The sequence below is a fragment of the Mus pahari genome, chromosome 2, assembly GCF_900095145.1.
Source record: "Mus pahari chromosome 2, PAHARI_EIJ_v1.1, whole genome shotgun sequence".
In the NCBI taxonomy this organism is placed as follows: Eukaryota; Metazoa; Chordata; class Mammalia; order Rodentia; family Muridae; genus Mus; species Mus pahari.
In genome coordinates, this window is record NC_034591.1 from 90865941 (window position 1) to 90887772 (window position 21832).

General features: G+C 46.6%; 1 protein-coding gene across 1 annotated transcript; it reads right to left on the reverse strand.

The window, feature by feature from the left end:
- Positions 1–5214: 5214 nt before the first annotated feature.
- Tmsb10 (thymosin beta 10) lies at positions 5215–6338 on the reverse strand. Its single transcript, XM_021190673.1, has 3 exons — positions 6198–6338; positions 5774–5885; positions 5215–5511 (listed from the first exon to the last, which is right to left on the reverse strand). Exons 2-3 carry the CDS (start codon positions 5871–5873, stop codon positions 5477–5479), a joined length of 135 nt encoding a protein of 44 aa, XP_021046332.1. The 5' UTR covers positions 5874–5885; positions 6198–6338; the 3' UTR covers positions 5215–5476.
- Positions 6339–21832: the final 15494 nt, after the last annotated feature.

Here is a 21832-nt window from a genome sequence, read left to right on the forward strand (position 1 = left end):
ACAGATGAATCCAGAGCCTGTAAGGTGCAAGTGGGAAACCTCCCTCCAACATTCCGATGCTTTCTGTCATGTGTCCTTGGGTAGAGTCTGGTGCCCCGTTATTTAGTCCCACACAGTCTAGAAGCTGCTGCAGAGGTGTTTGGTGATATGAGTCACAAGGAGATTAGCCTGTGGGAAGATGGCATCCTGTTAGTTGAAGGCCTTAAAAGCAAAAAGTAATTTCCCCAAGAACGAACTCTATCTGAAGGGGCTAACTCTATAATAAGGGACTAAGTATGTGACAATTGTTAGATGGCTTGCCTAGCATGCACGCATAGCCCTAGCACCATATACATTTCATATAGGTATACACATCTGTAATCTCAGAACTTGTGGAGGCAGGGGAATCAGTTCAGTGCCATCCTCAGCTAAATAGCAAGTTTGAGGCCAGCCTGGGCTACTTCAAAATGCACACCCACACACACCCACACTCACAACTACAATATGAAGCAGAAGATGGTGCAGAGGCTCATGTCTGACAACCCAGAACTTAGGAGGCTAAGGCAAAAGAATTATTGTGAGTTTGAGGTCAACTTGGGCTAAATGGTGAGTTCGAGGCCAGTCTGTGCTACAGCATAAACTCTTGCTTCAAGAAATTAAAGAAGAGGCTATAGAGATGTCTCAGGAGTTAAGAGTACATATTGCTCTTGCAAAGGACCCAGGTTCTGTTCCCAGCATCTATATGGTGGTTTACTCCCATTGCTGAGGAGCTACTGCCCTCTTCTGACTTCCATGGGCATCAGACTTGCACACAGTGCACATATGTACATGTGAGCACATCCGTACACATAAAATAAAACAAAAAACTTGTACATAAATAACAAAAATTGGGCTGGTGAGTAAGAGCACCAACTGTTCTTCCAGAGGTCCAGAGTTCAAATCCCAGAAACCACATGGTGGCTAACAACCATCTGTAACGAGATCTGATGCCCTCTTCTGGAGTGTCTGAAGACAGCTACAGTGTACTTACATATAGTAAATAAATAGATCTTTAAAAAAAAATTAACAAAAATTATAACATGTAAGAACTGGTACTAGAGTTTTTCAATCTTTTTTTTTTTTTTTTTTTTTTGCTCTGCAGATTTCCAAGTTGCCAGCCCCCATACCTCTGTGTGTGTGTATGTGTGTGTGTGTGTGTGTGTGTGTGTGTGTGTGTGTGTGTAGGTGTGTAGGTGCTCATGGAAGCCAGAGAGGTTATTGGATTTTTTTTTTTTTTTAGCATGGCAAGAGGAGCTGGGGAAAAGGTGAAGGACTGCCAGAGTCATGCTCACCATGGTCAAGCTGGCTTGAGCCATTCCAGGCACTATCTTTAGTTTCTTTCTTTCTTTCTTTCTTTCTTTCTTTCTTTTCTTTTCTTTTTTTTTTTTTGAGACAGTGTATCTCTGTGTAGTCCTGTGTAGTCCTCTGGCTGTCCTGGAACTCACTTTGTAGACCAAGCTGACCTCGAACACAGAAATCCACCTGCCTCTACCTCCTGAGTGCTGGGATTAAAGGGGTGTACCACCATGCCCAGCTTATCTTTAGTTTCTATTGCTGTAATAAAACACTATGACCAAAGGCAAGGTGGAGAAGGAAGGGTTTATTTCCACTTACAACTCTTGGTTCACTCCATCACTGAGAGAATTTGGGGCATAAACTCAAGGAAAGAACCTGAACCTGGAGGTAGCAACTGAAGGCATGAGCAGGGAAGACCTGAGGGCGTGAGCTGGGAAGACCTGAGGGCGTGAGCGGAAGACCCGAGGGTGTGAGCTGGGAAGACCTGAGGGAGTGAGCTGGGGAGACCCGAGGGTGTGAGCTGGGGAGACCCGAGGGCATGAGCTGGGAAGACCTGAGGGTGTGAGCGGGGAAGACCTGAGGGCATGAGCGGGGAAGACCCGAGGGTGTGAGCTGGGAAGACCTGAGGGAGTGAGCTGGGGAGACCCGAGGGTGTGAGCTGGGGAGACCTGAGGGCATGAGCTGGGAAGACCTGAGGGCGTGAGCTGGGGAGACCTGAAGGCGTGAGCGGGGAAGACCTGAGGGCGTGAGCTGGGGAGACCTGAAGGCGTGAGCGGGGAAGACCTGAGGGAGTGAGCTGGGGAGACCCGAAGGTGTGAGCTGGGAAGACCCGAAGGTGTGAGCTGGGGAGACTGCTCTTACTGCTTTGTTCCTTATGGTTTGCCCAGGCTGCTTTCTTATACAACTCAGGACCACCTACAGTGGGCCGAGGTGCACCACCCATCTGTAACTGCAGCTTCAGCGGGTGATCTGATACCTCTTTTTGGCTCCAAGGACAGCAGGCATATACCTGGTATATATACATAAATGCAGGCAAAACATTCATACATGTAAAATTATATATATATATATATATATATATATATATATATATATATATGTATTAAAAAGTGCTGGAGAGATGACTCACTGGGTGAAGTGCTTGTTGCACAAGCATGAATACTTGAGTTCAGATTCTCAAGCCATTATGTAACAAGCTGGGTGTGGCAGCACGCATCTGTAACTCCAGTGCTTGGGGGTCAGGGGCAGGCTGAGACCCTAGGCAAGCATGTTTAACTGGGCTGGGGAGATGAATCAGTGGGCAAAAGAGCTTTCCACACAACCCTGACGACTTAAGTTAGGAGCTCTAGAATCCATACAGAAAGGCTGGATGCAATAGTACAAGCATTCGTGGTATGTGCAGGCATGGTAATGGTGCTGGTGCTGGTGGCTTGGTGATAGGGTAGGTACCACTGTTGGTGATGGTGGTTACTGTTTGTGTGTTCCACATTTCCCCAGCTCTCTCACATACATCTCAGATCACTTTGTTTTGACCCCCAAATCTATAGTGGCTTCCAATTGACTACAGGATACAGCACACCCACCTTCCTCCCTGGGCTCCGTTTGAGGTTGCTTCTGTTTTCATTCAGTGACTGCTCCCTTACTTCGCTGAATACATTCTGGTGTCAACAGGAGGAGGAGCCTTCCGTTGAACAAGCCCCACTAGTGGTCTCACTTCTTGTCTTCAGTCAAATGCTTCCTCTTTCATCAAGGCAGCCACCCTCACAGCTAACCTCTTTGTCTGCTTACCCACAGGAGGACAGCTTTGTGTCTCTAGCGTTTTTTTTCATGTAGCATTTTGGAGTTAGTGGCACGAAACTGCAGACTCGGTACAGTGATAGGGACTTTTGGGCACTCAGAAGGGCTGTGTTAAGCTTACCAAATACATGGCCTCTAAATTTTGCAGAAATAAGCATCCCACTGTGTATGTGTGTGTGTGCGTGTGTGCATGCGTGCAGGTGTGTCTCAAGTAGCCCATGCAGATCTTGAATCCACTGGATAGCTGAAGATGACCTCAAACTCCAAATCCTCCTAAACGTGACCCCCCAAGTGCTGAGATTACAGGCATGCACCGCCACACCTGGTTTCCTAATTTATGCATGGTCCTTCCTATAATTTGGATCTTGAGATGATCCTCAAGGGCCTGTGTGATGAAGGGCTTGTTCCTCAGGAGGCACTGTTGAGAGGTGGTGGGACCTTTAAGAGGTGGAGCCAAGTGGAAGGTGTACTGTGGGACCCCCACCCCTTCCTCTTCCTCTTCTGCTTGCTGGCCCCGTCTTCCGGCGCTTTGCTTTGCTTTGCATCTCCACTCTGTACTGCCTGACCCTAGACCCAAAGCAGGGTCAGTAGACTACAGACTGGAACTTCTAAGACAAAAGAAATCGTTTCTATTTCCATCTCACAGGTGTTTCTTCTAGAGACAATGCTGACTAACGTAGCCACCACTCAGGGCCTAGGCAGCCTTCCGTCATTACCTCCATTGTAAATCAACAGTATTTCCTTCCTACCCTGAACTGGGCCCAGGGAGGGAAGTGAGGATGTTTGGCTTCTTCAGACCATGATGTGGTTCATCATGCTCAGGCCCTGTCAATCAACGTGCGAGTGGCAAGCCTGTGGGGGAAGGGCAGCATGGTAGCTGTTGGCTTGAGCATGTCCTGAGATGAGGCCAGTGAAGATTCAGTAGGTTCTTTTTCCTCTCTTCTTTCTTGTCAACTGGTGAGCTTATGAGGCCCATTTACAGGAGCCTTAGCTAGAAACTTCTTACTCAAGCATTCCGCCCCATCCTACCCTGACCCTGGGTGACTACAAAAAGCATCTGTGGGAATCACTAACAGCAGAGAGAAAGTGCCCTCCCCTATTCAGAGGTGATGGAGGCCTCCAGGTACCAGCTGGAGTTGGTCCTTTATGTAAACCAGGCATTGGCCCCCCAACCTGTCTGCTGATCTGCCTTGACTGCCTGTCTCACTACTAGGTTTTAAATTTCTTGTGACCAGGATACAGCTCATTTGAACTAACTGCCCTCATCTATTTATCCAGTCCCTTGGGGGTAAGGCAAAAATGTGGGGCGAACCCTATCCAATTGTTTCCCTCCCTCCTCTCCTCCAGGAAAAGGCTACCCCTGTAATCATAAGCCTGCTTCCGTGCCTTGGGCTCCTCCTCCATTAGCCCCTCTGTGCTGGTCCCACCCCTTCCCTGTGGGTCGTGAAAGGGTGTGACCTCCTTCAGTTCTGCCGCCACTACGCTCTCGCACCCGCTGCTCACTTCCACCCTCAGCGGATGTCTGGGAGGCAGCTCAGCCTATCCTCCCTCTATAATGGCTAACGCATTCGCTTAAGGTTCAGAGACAAAAACTAGGCTGATCTCCGGGGCTGCAGTTCTGATGTTCCGCAAGTAGTGATAAAATGCGGTTTTATCTGGCCTTTGTTTTTATTTCACCTCATTCTGTTAACACCCAATAGAAAACCTTGTGTTTGTGTCTGAGGGATGGACCCCGACCTCGCCCAATTTTCAACATTCCAGAATGATTCTTTGCCTCCTTTCCTCTCAGACTTTAATAAATCACTGCTTCTGGTGTGCGTTAAAGGTTAAGAGGGATTTGAAGAGCCGATCAAAAGCAAGTCTTAATCTTTTGGACAGCATTTTTCAAAATGGGGTTAAAACTGACATGGATTGCTTTAAGGGCGAAGCAACTGAGAACCCAGAAAACCGCATGGCGAGAAGCACGTAAAACAAAAATAAAACGATGCACCCTCCCCAGCCAGCCCATTCTACCACGTCCCCTCCTCTCCCTGCGGCACAACTCACTCCCAGTACCGCTGTGCCCACGCATACTCAACTAAAAAATTCAGACCACGCCAACCATGCCACGAGGTGTTTTTATTTTCATCAATCATACAAATAATTTTCTATAATATCCCAGGGCAAACCGGTGAAATTTGGCAGTCCGATTAGTGGAGGGGTCCCCTTCAGAGACCCGCGGGCCGGTGGCATCGGCTCGGAGTGCCCGGGTTTCACAGTGCAGCTTGTGGCTCGCGTCCATCTTGCAGGTGGCTCTTCCTCCACATCACGAGGGGGTCTTGGAGATGACGGGGCGGGGTGGGGTGGGGAAAATCTTTCCAGGCTTTTAGGAGATTTCACTCCTCTTTTCCTGTTCAATGGCTGCGAAGGGCGGGATGTGGTCATTGGAGAATGGAGCTGCTACCTTACAGCCCCCACACCCAAACCACAAACCTGGTGTGGGTAAGGCACCCACGAGGCCCGCGGACAGAGAAGGGGTTTGGAAGAGACAAAGTGCTTTGTGTGGCTGTGGCCTTAGATTGGGGTGGGAAGATAGTGGCCGGATGGGGGTGGGGGTGCCGGGCTGGCACAGCAGGGAAGGGAGGAGCGCTGGGGTGGGAACTCGAGGCAGGGGCACACTTACTCTCTTTGGTCGGCAGGGTGTTCTTCTCCTGCGTCTCCGTTTTCTTCAGCTTGGCCTTATCGAAGCTGGCGATTTCCCCCATGTCCGGCTTGTCTGCCATTTTCTTACAACTCTGATGGGCGAAACAAGGCGATAATGAATGGCCTGGGGCTTAGGGGTGACCAGGGCGTCCTGGATCCCGCGCCTTCCGCGAACGCCTCTCAACGTGGCATTCCCAGTCCGGGGCGTTCCCGCAGCCGGGAGGCCGAGGATCCTGGACTCCTCCACCACACCCTCCCTCCGAAGCCCCAGGGCGTGGCCTGCTAGCCCCAGAAGATTCTAAACCGCCGGGTCGCCTGTTGCAACCCAAGGGGAATGCGCCCGCCAGCCACAAGCTGGCCCGACCCCACCCAGGGTAGGCCCCAAGGCCGGCGCTGTGCCTCACCGTGGATTCTCGTTCCGAGCTCGCGCTCCAGGTGCTCCCACTCGCGTTGCTGCAGCAAGAGACAAAAGAGCGGCGCCCGCCCCTCGTCTTATATACACCGCGCCCCGCCCCGCCTCTCGCCCGCCGCAACGAGGGCGTGGCCAGCCCGCGAGGAGGGCGTGGCCAGCGCGCGCGCGGGGGCTGGGAGCGCTCAGCAGCTCCAAGCTGCCTTGGGGAGGCTCCGCCCTTCTCGGCCCGCGTTCCTATCCCGTTGCTATCCCTCGTGGACGGTGGTAGGCACCAGCTCCCGGTGGTCTCTTTTTTCCTGATGCATCTCCTTTTCCTAGTACCCAGGAGCCTGCTGCTCAACCCGCGGGAAGGGCGTGGGAGGCAGCGGGGAAGGACTTGGGGTTTTGTTGAATGTATATGTGGTTTGGGTTGTGGGTGTGCGGGCGAGCACGCGCGCTCTGCTGCAGCCCCACTCGCTGGAGACACCCAACCCGCGTCGCCTCAAGTCTCTTGCGTTTGCCTCTCCAGAGTCTCCTTCTTTCTATTTTCTTGTGGTTGGTGCTTCTTAAAACAAGCTGTTTCAGGCATTGTCTAAGGGCGGAGGTGGCAGCTAGGAATCCCGGGAGGGCTCCACTGTTCCTTTTCTCAGTGGCCCTTTAGAAACACTGGAGGGTGCGGCTTTTCTCCTTCAGTTAACCTTCAGTGTGGTTTTTAGAAGGAAAAAGAGGGGAAAAAAGCTCCTGTGCCTGCAAACCTTGCTTTTTCTTATTAACTCATTCCAGGAGTGGGATACTGCATTCCTGAAAAAGTTACCTCTAGAGCTCATACAACCCCAGTGGACAGTAAGTTCTATTATATCACCCAGGGGTGAAACACCATCCACCCCCCTCCCATCCCTTTTCTTGTGTTTAATATGGAGCATATTCCACTGATGGGAGAAAAAGAGGAGAAACATTTCCTGAATGGCAAACTTCATGGTTCAGATAGACAAAGAGCAAAATATCTTTACTAGGCGACTCGAAGTAATAACAGTTTATTGGGGGTGGGGGCTGGGGGTTGTAGAGAGTTGTCTCATCCACATAGGGGCTCACCCACACGGTGGCTTACAAGCATCTGTAGCTCCAGTTTTAGGAGACTTGGCATCCTTTTTGGCATCCTCTTTTGGCCTGCTTGGGCACCAGGTATGAGTTTGGTGTGCATAAAACACTCATGCACATAAAATAAAAATAAGTCTTTTAAAGAAAGTTGTTTCTTATGTAACACAATCCTATGATTTCTGTGCTAGTCTCCTTTTTTAAAAAAATTATTTTCGGGCTGGAGTGATGGCTCAGAGGTTAAGAACACTGACTGCTCTTCTGAAGGTCCTGAGTTCAAATCCCAGCAACCACATGGTGGCTCACAACCATCTGTAAAGAGATCTGACGCCCTCTTCTGGTGTGTTTGAAGACAACTACAGTGTACTTAGATATAATAATAAATAAATATTTTTAAAAAATTATTGTCTTTAGACAGGGCCTCACCTGTCTATGTAGCCCTGGCTGATCTGGAGCTCAATATGTAGACCAGCCTGGATTTGAACTCACAGAGATTGGCCTGCTTCTTGAATTTTAGGCTAAAAGCCTGTGCTATCATGCCTGGCTCTGTGCTTTCTATTGCATAGCGACTGGGATCCAGGCCTCCTTTCTCTTGTTATTCTGGACCCCTCCATCTTCTGTATCCAGGCAGTGGACCAGGAAAGAAAGGAGGATAAAAGGTCACACTAGAATTTAGCTTCAGGTTCAGAAGTAGCTTCCATCACTTCTGTCTTCATTTCCTTGGCCTAGAATGTAGTCACGTGGTCTTAACCTAGTCCAGGAAATCTGGGAAAATGAAAGCAGGGCTGGGCAGATTGAAACAGTCTCTACTTGTTGAAGGATCTGCTAAGCTTGAACATGAAACTATCCAGACATCCAGAGATAGTATCTCTCTGGAGGGTGTTACTGGCACCCAATTCCGTGCTGGATGTGGTGCTAACCATAAGTTAGGTTTGGTCTTCTTGGGCTTCACCTTGAAGTCAGTGCATAAATGTCCAATTGTACAAGGTTGCATCCAAGGTGAACTCCAATCCCTTTTCTCTTTACTGAGGCATAGAGAAGAGATGCAGGATTTCTAACAAAGGAACATCAAGTCGACTTGCATGCATTTCCTGTACTTGCTAAGTTCAGCTCAGCGGCTCCTTTCCAGAAAGAAAACACCCTCATTAGTGCTTAACAGCTGTGGCTGGACTGGAGCTATAACTGAGTTGATAGATGCTTGCCTAACATACTTGAGGCCTTTGGCTTCATCCTCAGCATCATGTACACTGAGCCAGAAACTTATAATCTTAGCTAGTGGGAGGCAGGGGCAGGAGAATCAGGAGTTTAAGGCCAGCCTGAGCTACACAGCGAGTTAGAGGCAAGTATGGGCTACCTGAGACCCTGTCTCAAACACAAACCAAACATAGATGAGAGAAAAAAAAAAAAGGTCAAATCTAGCGGCCTCATTCAATCTAATAGGCAAGGACTTTGAAATACCCACATGTACCTCAACTGTTCTCCCACCAGCTTTTACCTCTAGGTTGGCCTTAGTGACTTCTTCTAGTAAATGTGGCAGAGATGAACTTTTATGACTTCAGAGGCCAGGCCATAAAAGACCACATGACTGTGAGCCACTGGCGGCAAGCATGGTGCCTCCGGGCTCTGAGAGAATCCAGCATCTGGAAGGAAAGGCTGCAAGTCTGCATTCCATAGAGTGCAGTAGAGACAAGCTGTCCCTGGCCCAACTCAACTTAGGAGTGAGACACACATTGTGGCTACTTGAAGTTATTAAGTTTCTGAGTGTTTTGTTACAGAGCAACAAAGAACCGGAGCAGCAGGAGGCAGGAAAACTTTAGAACCTAGGAGTGCCAGGGTCCCCGGTCCTCTGTGTCTTCCATGACGCCCACACACATTTAAATCAGTATTTGCTGGGATATTAAATCAGTATTTTAAATCAGTATATGGAGTGTGTGGAATGTGGAGGGCAATGGTGAGACACTCAGAGTAGAGAGAAAGGATCCAAGCAACAGGGCTTCCACCTGGTGTTCACTAACTGCTGGCGGTGCCATGATTGGTGACACCATTTCTGTCTGCTGCTTGGAGCAGACCATCCTACTCACTGATGGCTTCTGGTAAGCTGCCCGACTCATAAACAATCACATTTCCACTTCTGTTGAGAAGGATGAATGACAGGGAGCTGGAGAATGAATAAGTAGGGACTTCACAGGGCCTTACTGTGGCCTGTGGGGGTGGGGATGGGCAAGGGGACAGGGTAATGGGAGGGGCCTTTTTGAACTTGTCTGGGCTGACATTTTGTTTTATTAACCTTTTTTTTGGTTTTTTGAGACAGGGTTTCTCTGTGTAGCTCTGGCTGTCCTGGAACTCACTCTGTAGACCAGGCTGGCCTCAAACTCAGAAATCTGCCTGTCTCTGCCTCCCGAGTGCTGGGATTAAAGGTGTGCACCACCACGCCCGGCTCGTTTTTATTAATTTTTATTACTTTGAGACAGGATCTCACAATCTCAGGCTGGCCACGGACTTGGTATGTAGCTGAGGATGGCTTGAAGCTTCTTGCTTTTGCCTCAGTAGTGCAAGGATCACAGCATGAGACACTACACCTCTTTGTTTGGTATTGAACCCAGGGCTTTGTACATGGCAGGCAAGTGCCCGACTGAGCTAAAGCTCATAGCCTCACATTTTCCTTTTATCGGAGACTGGAATGATGGTATGGACCGAATGGTCATTTCAGAAAGCTGTGGAGCTGAGGGACAGCTGCTGAGGCTTCTTGGCTAATCATTAACCCCACCAAGGGAAGGGTTCCGTGATGGAGGTGGTAGCTATGATTCATGAGTATAGTCCAGATCATGCCCCCTCCCCCATCCCTCCCCTTTGTTACCCAGGATCTCACAGAACCCAGGCTGGTATCAAATTTGCTGTGTAGCCAAGAAAGACTTTGAACTTCTGATCCTTTTGCCGTTATCTCCCAAGTACTGGATAGCAGAGAAATGCCAGCATGCCTGGTTTCTGTGGTGCTAGGAATTGAACCCAGGACCTTCTGCAGGCCAGGCGAGAACTTAACCAACAGACCCACATCCCCAGACACTAGATTGCTTTTGACTCGGAGGAAATCATTCACTCTGCTTCAGGGCTTTTGAGTGTGCTCTGCTGTCATTTAGGAAACTGCTCACGTGTCCCTCTCCTCAGAGCTACCCTTATATAGTGGCAGCATCCTTGCCATTCTCCATCCCTTAATCGTGTTTCCTTTTGTCTTCATAGACTGTACCACTAGCCAGAGCGTAACCAAACATGCTATACTTTCATTTTCTTTAAAAAAAAAAAAAAATCCCTCAACAGGAAATGAGAGACCTCATCTCTCTTCTTTGCTGCCACTTCCGCAGTCTGCATTCTTTTGAACAAATGCTCAAATTTCCCAGTCAGAACAGAATGAGTTATTACGGGGAGTGGTAATGAGTTCTCTGACTGGAGGTATATTCACTGAGGAGTGAGCAGCTGCGTGGGCTATTACAGAAGCTTAGACATGCTATCTGTATAGCAGGGCCACACATCTGTCTTTCTGCTACCTCTAGAGCTGTTGTGACATTTGTGGAAAACCCCTTTGTGGGATTAGTTTTGCCATTCTGTGTGAAGTCAGACAAAAGAAGCACGGGAAACACACCAGGGTGCTGCCTGTGTGTGGTTAGTGTTAACTGTCGATTTGAAAGAATCTAGAATCATCTCGAGTTGGGCCTTTGAGCATGATTATGAAAAATTATCCTGATAATGTTAATGAAGGTGGGAATGAAGGCTGGCCACTGTGCAAAGCACTGCTCCTTGACTGGGATCCTGGTCTGGAGAAGGGGGCAGGGATCAATAGCAGCACACACTCCTGCTGCTTCTGAAGAGTTATTTATGTGCCCCTATGTGAGTTTATGCGCTCCACATGCGTGCATGTGCCCTCAGAGGTTAGAAGAGAGTGTTGGATATCCTGGTGCTAGAGTTATAAGCGCCTACAGGCTGCTTGGTGTCTGCACTGGGAACCCAACTCAGTCCTGTGCACACACAACCACTGAACCATCTCTGCAGCCCCCACCTCCGATGTTTCTTTTTAAACAATTAGATTTTATGAGTGTGTGTGTGTGCTTGAGCACATGTATGCAGGCTATGGAGGTCAGAAGGTAGCCTGTGGACCTTGGGAGTCGGGTCTCTCCTTTTACTATGTGGCTCTCAGAAACGGATCTCAGGTTTTCTGGCTTGGTGCCAAGGTGTCTTTACCTATTGAGCCACCTCCCTGGCCAAATATGAACTTATGTTATATGTTCTCTGGTTTTTGAAACAGGGGCCTGCTTTGTAGCCAAGGCTAGCTTTGATCTTGCTGTGTGGTCCAGGCAGACATGAACTGCCTCTGCTTACCCAGTGCTGTTTTTTTTTTTTTTTTTTTTTTGAGACAGGGTTTCTCTGTATAGCCCTGGCTGTCCTGGAACTCACTTTGTAGACCAGGCTGGCCTCGAACTCAGAAATCTGCCTGCCTCTGCNTCCNGAGTGCTGGGATTAAAGGCGTGCGCTACCACGTCTGGCCCCAGTGCTGGTTTTTCATGAGGATGCTGTTACACGTGTCAAGGACTTTCCTTTTAGAATCTCAAGAATATCCTCTGGTTACAATCTTCTGCCTATGCAGAAGCGTGTCTATAAATATACTAGGGGGCTGGAAGGTGGCTCAGCAGGTAAGAGCACCAACTGCTTCTCTGAAGGTCCTGAGTTCAAATCCCAGCAACCACATGGTGGCTCACAACCACCTGTAATGGGATCTGATGCCCTTTTCTGGTGTGTCTGAAGACAGCAACAGTGTACTTATTTATAATAATAAATAAATCTTTAAAAAATAAATAATCAGGTACATTATGAGAATGGACATACACAGTTTAAAGATGATTATAGGGCATAAAAAATTAAAACAGAAACACTCTTAAATGCCTAAGAGGAATCAAGTTCTTCCTTCTGAATCTTTACAAGAACTCCCCAAGTGATATACGGGTCCTTGAGCACTTTCTTGTTCACATGGCCCACTGCTTGCTCGCTCTTTCTTTCTTTGTTTCTTTGTTTCTTTGTTTCTTTCTTTCTTTCTTTTCTTTCTTTCTTTCTTTCTTTCTTTCTTTCTTTCTTTCTTTGAATAAAGCTTTCTCAATAATTTGCAATCAGTGTGAATTTTATTTCAATTCTTTAAAAAGGGGGCCAGAAACATGGGAGCCCCTGACCCAGACCCCGAGTACCAGCAATAGCAGCGCTGTGAGGAGAGAGCTGTCTTTCTTTAGATGAAGCCACATAGTTACCTATGAGTATATGATGTGCTCCCCGCCCCTGTCCATCCTGAAGAAAGGCAATTGCCACGATGTAAACCGCTCTTGGGAGAGGTCTGTGTGGCAGAGTGGAAGTGTTTGCCCAATAGCCACCTAGGAGTTGAGGTTTGCCAACACAGACTTGGCAGTGTGGCTTCTGGACTTAGGTGAGTCCTCCCTCAGGTGACAGAAAATTCTACGGCAAATCATGGCTAGCTTCAGGAGCCTGGACCAGAACTGTCTAGCTAAAATGTTCCCCAAAACTGGGAAGACACACCAACTTTGATGCTTTATGTTGCAACAGTTTGAGGTGATTTAGTATCCAAGAACAGCTAAGTTACCCCACTCTTGAGAGTAGGGAGAAAATATGCAGAGAGAGGAAGCAGGATAACATCTGGGGGAGAGGGGATGGAGAATGCGAATTTATGCTGTGGTCCTAACCTAGGGATCTGTGCTCAGACAAGCACTCGACCGCTGGGCTACCCTCAGCCCATGGGAACGTGATGGTTCTCCTTCCGTGTTAACTTGACTGCATGTGGAATTACCTAGGAGATGGGGCATGTCCACCATGAGGCTGTTTCCTGAGAGCTTTAGCTGAAGAGAAAAGACTCTCTCTAAATGTGGATCTCACCACACCATGCTATGGGCTGGGGTCTTGGCCTGAAAAAACAAAACAAAACAAAACAAAGAAACAACAACAAAGGAAATGCAGCTGAGCAGTCATGGCACACACCTTTAATCCCAGCATTCGGAAGGCAGAAGATAATAGATCTCTGTGAGTTCGCATCCAGCCTGGTCCACAGAGTGAGTTCCAGGACAGCCAGTGAAACCTTGTCTTAAAAAAAACAAAACTAACCTCCCTCTGCCAGCAACCCTCCCCCCCACCCCTGCCTCCTGTCCCCCAAACCCCAACCAACTAACCACCCACACATCCAAAAACCCGGGAAAATGCAGAACTCCAGCAGCTGAGTGCCAGCATTCACCCCTCTGCTTCTGCACTGTGGACACAATGTGACGAGCCACTTCATGTTCTTGCAGTCATCCCTTCCCTACCATGGCGGTCTGTATGCTCAGGATGTGAGCCAAGTAAATCCCAACAATTTATAAGATGTGTGTGTATGTGTGTGTGTGTGATTTTGTCATAGCAAGGAGAAAAGTAGCTAATATAGGGGACTTCTTACTTCATGGTACAGACTTTGAGACAAAGAAAAACTCTAGAGGTGGAAACTTGTGATGGTTGTCCATCAGTGTGCACACACTTAATGCCATTGAACTGTACACTTAACAATAGTTAAAATGATAAAATTTGTATTATGTAAATTTTGCCACAATGAAGAAGAAGCAGAGGGTTGGGGCTATAGCCTGGTGCTAGGGTGCTTGCCTGACATGTGGGAGGTCCTAGGGTCAATCCCAGCGCTGAAAACAAAACAAAACAAAAACAAAACAAACATTGAAAAGGGGAGAGATGATGGCTTCCTGCTCTTCCAGAGGCCCTGGGTTCAGTTTCCAAAAGTGGCACTGGGCAGCTCATAAGCTCCTGTATCTCCAGCTCCAGGGCATTTGACACCTTCTGGGATCCAAGGGAAGCTGCACACAGGTGTCCATGTCTAGACACAGGCACAGGCACAGACATAGATACAGACATGGACACATCATGTCAAACAGACAGACAAAACCAAGAAAGTGGAAAAATTGTGGGGAAGAAAAGACAGTCAAAGTGAATGTTGTAAGAAATAAAGTCTAATAGTTGACTTACAGAAGCCAGCTGAGATCCAAATACAGAAAAACAGAAAGCACCGAAGCCTGCTAGAGCCTGCTAGAGCCTGCCAGAGCCTGCTAGCCTACTTATTCCTCCGAAACCAAACTGTTAGTCTAGCTACCTAATCACCAGCTCACTAGTTTGGATCAGAGAATTATCAGCAGCTGGGCTTGCCTAATTCCATGCAGACCTGACAGAGCCTAGTTTCTGATAAGCTTTAAAATAAACCTGATGTGGGGCTGGAGAGATGGCTCAGTGGTTAAGAGCATTGACTGCTCTTCCAGAAGTCCCGAGTTCAATTCCCAGCAACCACATGGTGCCTCACAACCATCTGTCACAGGGTCCAGTGCCCTCTTCTGGTGTGTCTGCAGACAGCTACCGTGAATTCATATGTATAAATAAATTAAAAAAATAAACCTGATGTAGCACACAGAGGTGAATGCATGCATAGTCTGTGTTTAGAAAAAAAAAAAACAACCAAGCATATGAAACAAAGACAATACCAGATGACGAGTAAGATTGAGGGCTCACTCTTGATTATTCATCTGAAGAGGATGAGGTTTAAAAACTGTCCTCTGTACTCAGTCAGGGAGCCTGCCATTCTAGGCTGACACTGAAATGCAGGTGCTGTGCCTGCAGGTCTGTCTGTCTGTCTGTCTGTGTACCACTGTGTACCACTTGGCTGGTGAGTGCAATGAAGAACTGTACTCAGAGACTGTTGGAAACCATCACGTGGGTGCTTGACTGCCTGCCAGCCCCAAGCACATACTTATTAGCACATACTTATTAATGGAAGGAAAGACACTGTACACTTGCCACAGTGTTAGCTTTGACTAGTCCATGGGTAAGGGGACAACTGTTTTGATGAGTCAGGCCATAGGCCTTCAGGTGTCTCTAGCCCCTATATGGCCTTGGAGCCAGCCAGACTTGCTGTAATATATTAAGTTTTAAGTTTTTTTTTTTTAAATCATCCAAGAACATTAAGGACATTTCCCAGGGCGATACTAAGCTCACCTGAGCACAGAATGAAATGAAGCGGGCTGGTGAGATGGCTCAGCGGGTAAGAGCACCCGACTGCTCTTCTGAAGGTGCAGAGTTCAAATCCCAGCAACCACATGGTGGCTCACAACCATCCTTAATGAGATCTGACTCTCTCTTTTGAGGTGTCTGAGGACAGCTACAGTGTACTTACATATAATAAATAAATAAATCTTTAAAAAAAAAAAAGAATGAAATGAAGCTGCCACCAGAAAAACACCCACCCTTGCTGTGATCCTGACTCTGCCCTCTGCCTTATTCCTTTTTAAGTCATTTATTTTGAAGTAATCATAGATTTATTGGAGATGGTTGAGAACCTACTGAGGTCCCTTCTACCTTTCTGCTAGTTTCCCCTAGTTACAAAACTCTAACAACACAGTATCAAAACCAGCAAGTGGACATTGGTGCAAACCATAACAGACCTTTTCCAGTCCTTACCAGTTTTACATGCACACATTTGTGTCTATGTGCGTGCACTTTTATGCAGCTTCATTACAGGTAAAGAGTTGACTGACCACCACCAGCATCCAGACACAGACCTACCCCATCACTTCAGTGGAGTCTTTCATGTCATCCCTTTAAGCCCAAAGCACACCCACAGTAACCCCAGTAGCCAGGTTACCCTCCATCTCTAAAATGCTGTCATCCTAAGACTATCCTACACACACGAGAACAGGAGTAGAGTCCCCTTGGAGATCTTAGCTTCTTCTGCTCCATTGCATCCTTATGATCTGTCTTAGAGCCTTGTCCTATTCCTGGATAAAAGAACTGGACAAAAGCAACTCAAGGGAGAAAGGATGTATTTCAGATCACAGCTTGGGGACATAGTTCATCTTGGCAGGGTTCATCATCAAGGGGCCTTGAAGCAGCTCATCAACCACACCTGCAACCAGGAAGCAGAGGGTGATACATGCTAGTGTTCACCTCACCTTCTCTATTTCATGAGTCCATTTATTTTATGCAGTCTACCTAAGCCAGGGAATGGAATGGGAATGCCCACAGTTAAGATGAATATTTCTGCATCAACTCACCTACTCTATAAAATCCCTTATAAGCATGCTCAGAATCTGAAGAGTCCCATACAGTCTCTTGGGTGATTCATGTTTTTAAAAAAGTTTTTAAAGACTGATTATTTTTAATTATAAGTATACAATTATAATTTAATTATAATCGAGAGGTTTTGGATTCTTTGGAGCTGGTGTAACAGGTAGTTGTGAAGCTGCCTTACACAGATCCTTGGACTCAAACTCCCATCCTTTGCAAGAGCAGCATGTACTCTTAACCACTGAGCCTTCTCTGCAGTCCCTCCTAGGTGACTTTTGATCCTGTTAACAGTTGATGCCAATTATCACGAGGTTCATCCACATTGTTGAATCCATCTGTCTTAGTTAGGGTTTTAGTGCTGTGAACAGACACATGACCAAGGCAACTCTTATAAGAACATTTAATTGGGGCTGGCTTACAGCTTCCGAGGTTCAGTCCATTATCATCGAGGTGGGAGCAGGGCAGCATCCAGGCAGGCTTGGTGCAGGAGGAGCTGAGAGTTCTGTATTTTCATCTGAAGGCTGCTAGGGGAATACTTGCTTCCAGGCAGCTAGGCCAAGGTAAAGCCCATGTCCACAGTGACACACCTACACAACCAAGGTCACACCTACTCCAACAGGGCCACACCTTCTTCTTCTTCTTCTTCTTCTTTTTTTTAAATAAATGTTTACTTTATGTGTATGAGTATACTATCTTCATGCTCACCAGAGGAGGGCATTGGATCCCATTACAGAAGGTTGTGAGCCGCCATGTGGTTGCTGGAAATTGAACTCAGGACCTCTATAAGAGCAGTCAACGCTCTTAACCACTGAGCCATCTCTCCAGCCCCTGGGCAACACCTCTTAATAGTGCCACTCCCTGGGCTAAGCATATATAAACTATCATAACATCATACATTTATTTTTCTTTTTATTTTGGGGGATGGAGTCTTGTGTCGTCCAGACTAGTCTCAAACTGAGATCTTCCTGCCTCAGATTCCCTCGGGCTGGGATTATAGGTGTGAACTGCCGTATCCAGCATTTCATTCCCGAGTAGTAGTCATTTCCGTTGGTATGAACGTATCACCTCCTCAAGGGCATTTTGTTTGTTTACACTTTGGGGCTTTTGAACTAAAGCTAGGATGAACCTCTGCATAATTTATACATGTGAATGTGTGTGGACGAGTTTTTGTTTCTTGAGATGACGTGCTGGGTGATACGGTGAGTATTTTGCCTTCTATAAGAGACGGCCAAACAATTTTTGCAGAGTAGCTGTACTACTTTGCATTTACTGTCAGAGTTTGAGAGCTCGGTCCTCGTCTACATATTGTCTCAGTTTTGATTTTAGTTGTCCTTTAAACTAAATATTTCTAAATATTTCAATTACTGTAAAAGTGAGCTCTGTATATTATATACTATGGTTTTAACTTCTATTTCCTCAGTAGTGACTGGTGCTGAATGATTTCTCATCCTTGTATTATTTTATTGAAACTACCCATTGTGACCCATGTAGTTAATTGTATTACCCAGGAATTGGTTGAGACCAGCAGGAAGATCACCGTAAACTCGATGCTAGCCTGGTTGAGGTAGAGAGTTCCAGGTTAACCAGGGATATATATTGCAGACCCTGGCCTAAGACACTTAAGACCCTGTCTTTCCTCCTCTGTGCACACGCGGATGGTAACTCTCCAGGTGTGGGGTTCTGCCTGTCTTGGTTTGTGTGTGGAGTCTGTTCCTGCCCAGAACTGACCAAGAACAATTCCCTCTTCTATGTTCTGCCCCAGACTCTCAGCTGATACACGTCTCTGAACTGTCGGTAGGAGACAAGATGTGTCCGCTGGAAACAGAGGAGGCTTTGTTCTAGGGCATGACCCTCCAGGCTCTGTGCCCTGGTACAGGAAGAGGGGCAGGATGTAGCCCGTGGGTCTCAGTGGTGCTAAAGCTTTGGCCTTTCAGTTCGCTTCCTCAGGCTGTGGTGATCCCCCAACCAGAAAATCACTTCGTTGGTACTTCATAACTGTACTTTTGCTACTGTTATGAATGGCAATGTAAATATCTCTTATATAGGGTACCTAACTTACAACTCCTGTGAAAGGGTCGCTGGGCACCTGAAGGGGTTGAGATCCCCCAGGTTGAGAACTGCTGAGGCAGCAGCTCAGGAATTGATGAGTAAAAAAGACTCTTGAGAAAACCAAGTGTGCGGTTCTCTTCATTGACTCCACCAAGATCAGGTAATAGAGAGGGCACAAGCATGAGCACACACACACACACACACACACACACACACACGCAAATAAAAGAGCCCAGACACCACAGAGCAGACACGAGCTGTCTGTTCTATCCGGTTTCCTGACCCCAGAAGTCACATAGATTACCTATGGGATATCATATAGATTATGTTTTTGTTTTTGTGGTGTATGTGTGCAATGTGGTGCTTATATATGAGTATGCAAGTGTGTATCTCTCTCTCTCTCTCTCTCTCTCTCTCTGTGCGTGTGCGCACATTCACCCGTGACATACACATTAAGAGACCAGAGCAGGATGCAAGTTAGATAACTTCCTCTTGCTCTCCACCTCATTGTAGTGAGACAGGGTCTGTTGTCGAGGCAGAAGCTTGCCCTTTGCCTAGGCTGGCCAGCCAATGAGTTCTGCAGATCCTCCTGTGTCTTACTCAATGAAACATGTGCCCTGCTCTCAAACCACTACGTCTGGCTATGTGGGAGGCCTGACTTGTTACAAAGCCAGCTTCACCGTAACTCTCACTGAAAAGTCTTTTTCCCACTGCTAACCCCAGTTCTGTTTTCTCTCTCTTTCTCTCTCTCTCCTCCCTCCCCTTCCTTCCTTCTTTCCTTCCCTCCTTTCTTTCCTTAACTTTCTCATTAAAAAGTTAAATAAAAAAACACTATTACTGCTTGATATGGTGGTGTGTGCCTTTAATCCTTGCACTGAGGATGCAGAGGCAGGCAGAGGTAGATCTCTCTAAGTTCTGGGCTAGCCTGGTCTACCTAGAGAGTTGTAGCCCAGCCATGTGTATAATTAGAATACCGGGATACCGGGGGACACATGAGCTGTCAGAGAACTTTTTTTTTTTTTTTTTGGTTTTTCGAGACAGGGTTTCTCTGTATAGCCCTGGCCGTCCTGGAACTTACTTTGTAGACCAGGCTGGCCTCGAACTCATAAATCCGCCTGCCTCTGCCTCCCGAGTGCTGGGATTAAAGGCGTGTGCAACCACGCCCAGCTTCAGAGAACTTTATGGAGTTGGTTCTCTTCTTCCTTTAGGGGAGTCCTGGAATTGAATTCTGGTCACTACACTTTGTGACAAGTGCCTTTACCTGCCAAGCCACCTTGCCAGCTCGGGTTTGTTTTTATCTATTTTTTTTTTTTCCACTTGTAGAGAGAGTTTCTGGTCTTAAGCTTGTGATCCTCCCCAGTGCTGAGATCCCATGTGCGTGCCATTTGTGGGTTCACAAGCGACCGTGTGTTAGTCTCTGCACTTCCCCTTTCTTTCTGCCCTCACACTTCTTGGATAAAGGATCATTTCCCTGTAAATAACTCACGTGCTGATACTGACGGCTGCTTTGGGCTCTTACATGGACTGACTCGTATGTTTCTTTTCGAGGTAGGGTTTATCTATGTAGCGGGGGCTGTCTTTGAACTTGAAATCCTCCTGCCTCAGCTTCCTGAGTGCTAAGGTTACAATGTATGCCTCTACTTGTTTTTATATTTAATGTTTAATTTATAACAAAAAATTACCTATAAGTATATATAACTCAGTTATCATTAGTAAATTGTATGGAACTGTACAAACCTTACCATCAGAGTCTTATTGTGGATGTTTTCATTAACCCCACTCCCCAATCCCTTTGTCTCACATTTAGTCTTTAACTCTCCATCCTCAGGCACACGGTCGGCTTTCTCTCTGTGTTAAAGTGTGGGGGCTACTTGTGGGGGAGCCCTTTCCCCGCTGGCCCAGACTGTACCCACGTCTATAATTTTGCATCTCTGAGCTACAGATTTGGAAGCACACATTTTCTCATGTGTTTCTCATGTGTTTCTCATGTGTTTCTCATGTGTTTCTCATGTGTTTCTCATGTGTTTCTCATGTGTTTCTCTTTGTTCCATTGAGCCTAGGTTAGGATATTGATTTTTTCCTAGTTTATTTTCTCTTTTAAGTTTTTGTTTTTGTTTGTTTGGACAGCTGGCCCCAGAGTTACAATGTTAGCCCAGAAGGGCCCTTCAGTCCTGATCCCCCTGCCTAATTTTTGTTTTTCTGAAAACAAGATCTTTCTGTTTAGCCTAGGTTGGCTTTTGGTGAAAACTTTCTGCTTTAGTTTCCAGAGTGCTTGGATTATAGACTGTAGCACTGTGCTCAGATGCATCGTCTTATTTATTTATTTTTAAAGAATCACCTTTAGTGTGTGTGTGTGTGTGTGTGTGTGTGTGTGTGTGCCACAGTGCTCACTCATATGGAGGCCAGAGGACAACGTATGGGAATTGGTTTTCTCCCTCTACCATGTGGGATTCATCCTGCGAACTGAACTCAGTTTGTCAGGATTGGCAGTAAATTCCCTTACCTGCTGGGCTCTTACCTTCTGACAGCCTGCATTGACTCACTCTCTCTCTCTCTCTCTCTCTCTCTCTCTCTCTCTCTCTCTCTCTCTCTCAAATATTTATTTATTATATGTGAGTACACTGTAGCTGTCTTCAGACACTCCAGAAGAGGGAGTAGGGAGTAGGGAGTCAGATCTCATTACGGATGGTTGTGAGCCACCATGTGGTTTCTGGGATTTGAACTCAGGACCTCTGGTCAGTGCTCTTAACCACTGGATCATCTCTCTAGCCCCCCTGCATTGACTCTTTTAATACCTTAAGTGAGCTTGGTGCACATCTGTAATCCTGGTACTCTAGACATGATACAGGGGGGGTCTGGGATTCTAGGCTAGCCTTGACTACATTAGCAAGTTCTGGGACAGTCTAGGCTGCATGAGACCTTGTCTTAGAAGTGTCCTATTATTTCCTTATTTTCAGATATAGAAATGGAGGAAAAAAAAAAAAGCTAAAAAATCCTAAGGTTTCATACCTAATGAGCTAAGACTTGAACCCTAACAAATTTGGCTCCAAACTTGTTTTATGTGTCTTATTGAAGTTTGTATGCAATCTTATTTATAGATGTACTGTGTGTTATTAAATAGATATTATATTTTCTTTATTAACATTGTTATTAGCAGTTTGCTATCTGTAATATTTCCAGGGCCCAGAGCAAAGAGTATAAAGGAAGGCTCATAAACCATATGAATAAATGTTTAGTGTCTAAACCAAGCTAATGTAGTATTGAATAAAATATAGTCTATCCACTTACATAACATGTGCATAACATAACATTTAAAATGTGAAAAACTTTTTTTTTTTATATAGGGTTTCATGATTTAGCTGTGTCTGT

Bases quoted from the DNA above. Each gene is read 5' to 3' on its own strand.
- Tmsb10 (XM_021190673.1), bottom strand. From the start codon at position 5,873: ATGGCAGACAAGCCGGACATGGGGGAAATCGCCAGCTTCGATAAGGCC. The intron at 5,512-5,773 runs GTAAGTGTGCCC...CGCCCTTCGCAG, and splicing joins CACCCTGCCGACCAAAGAGA to CCATTGAACAGGAAAAGAGG.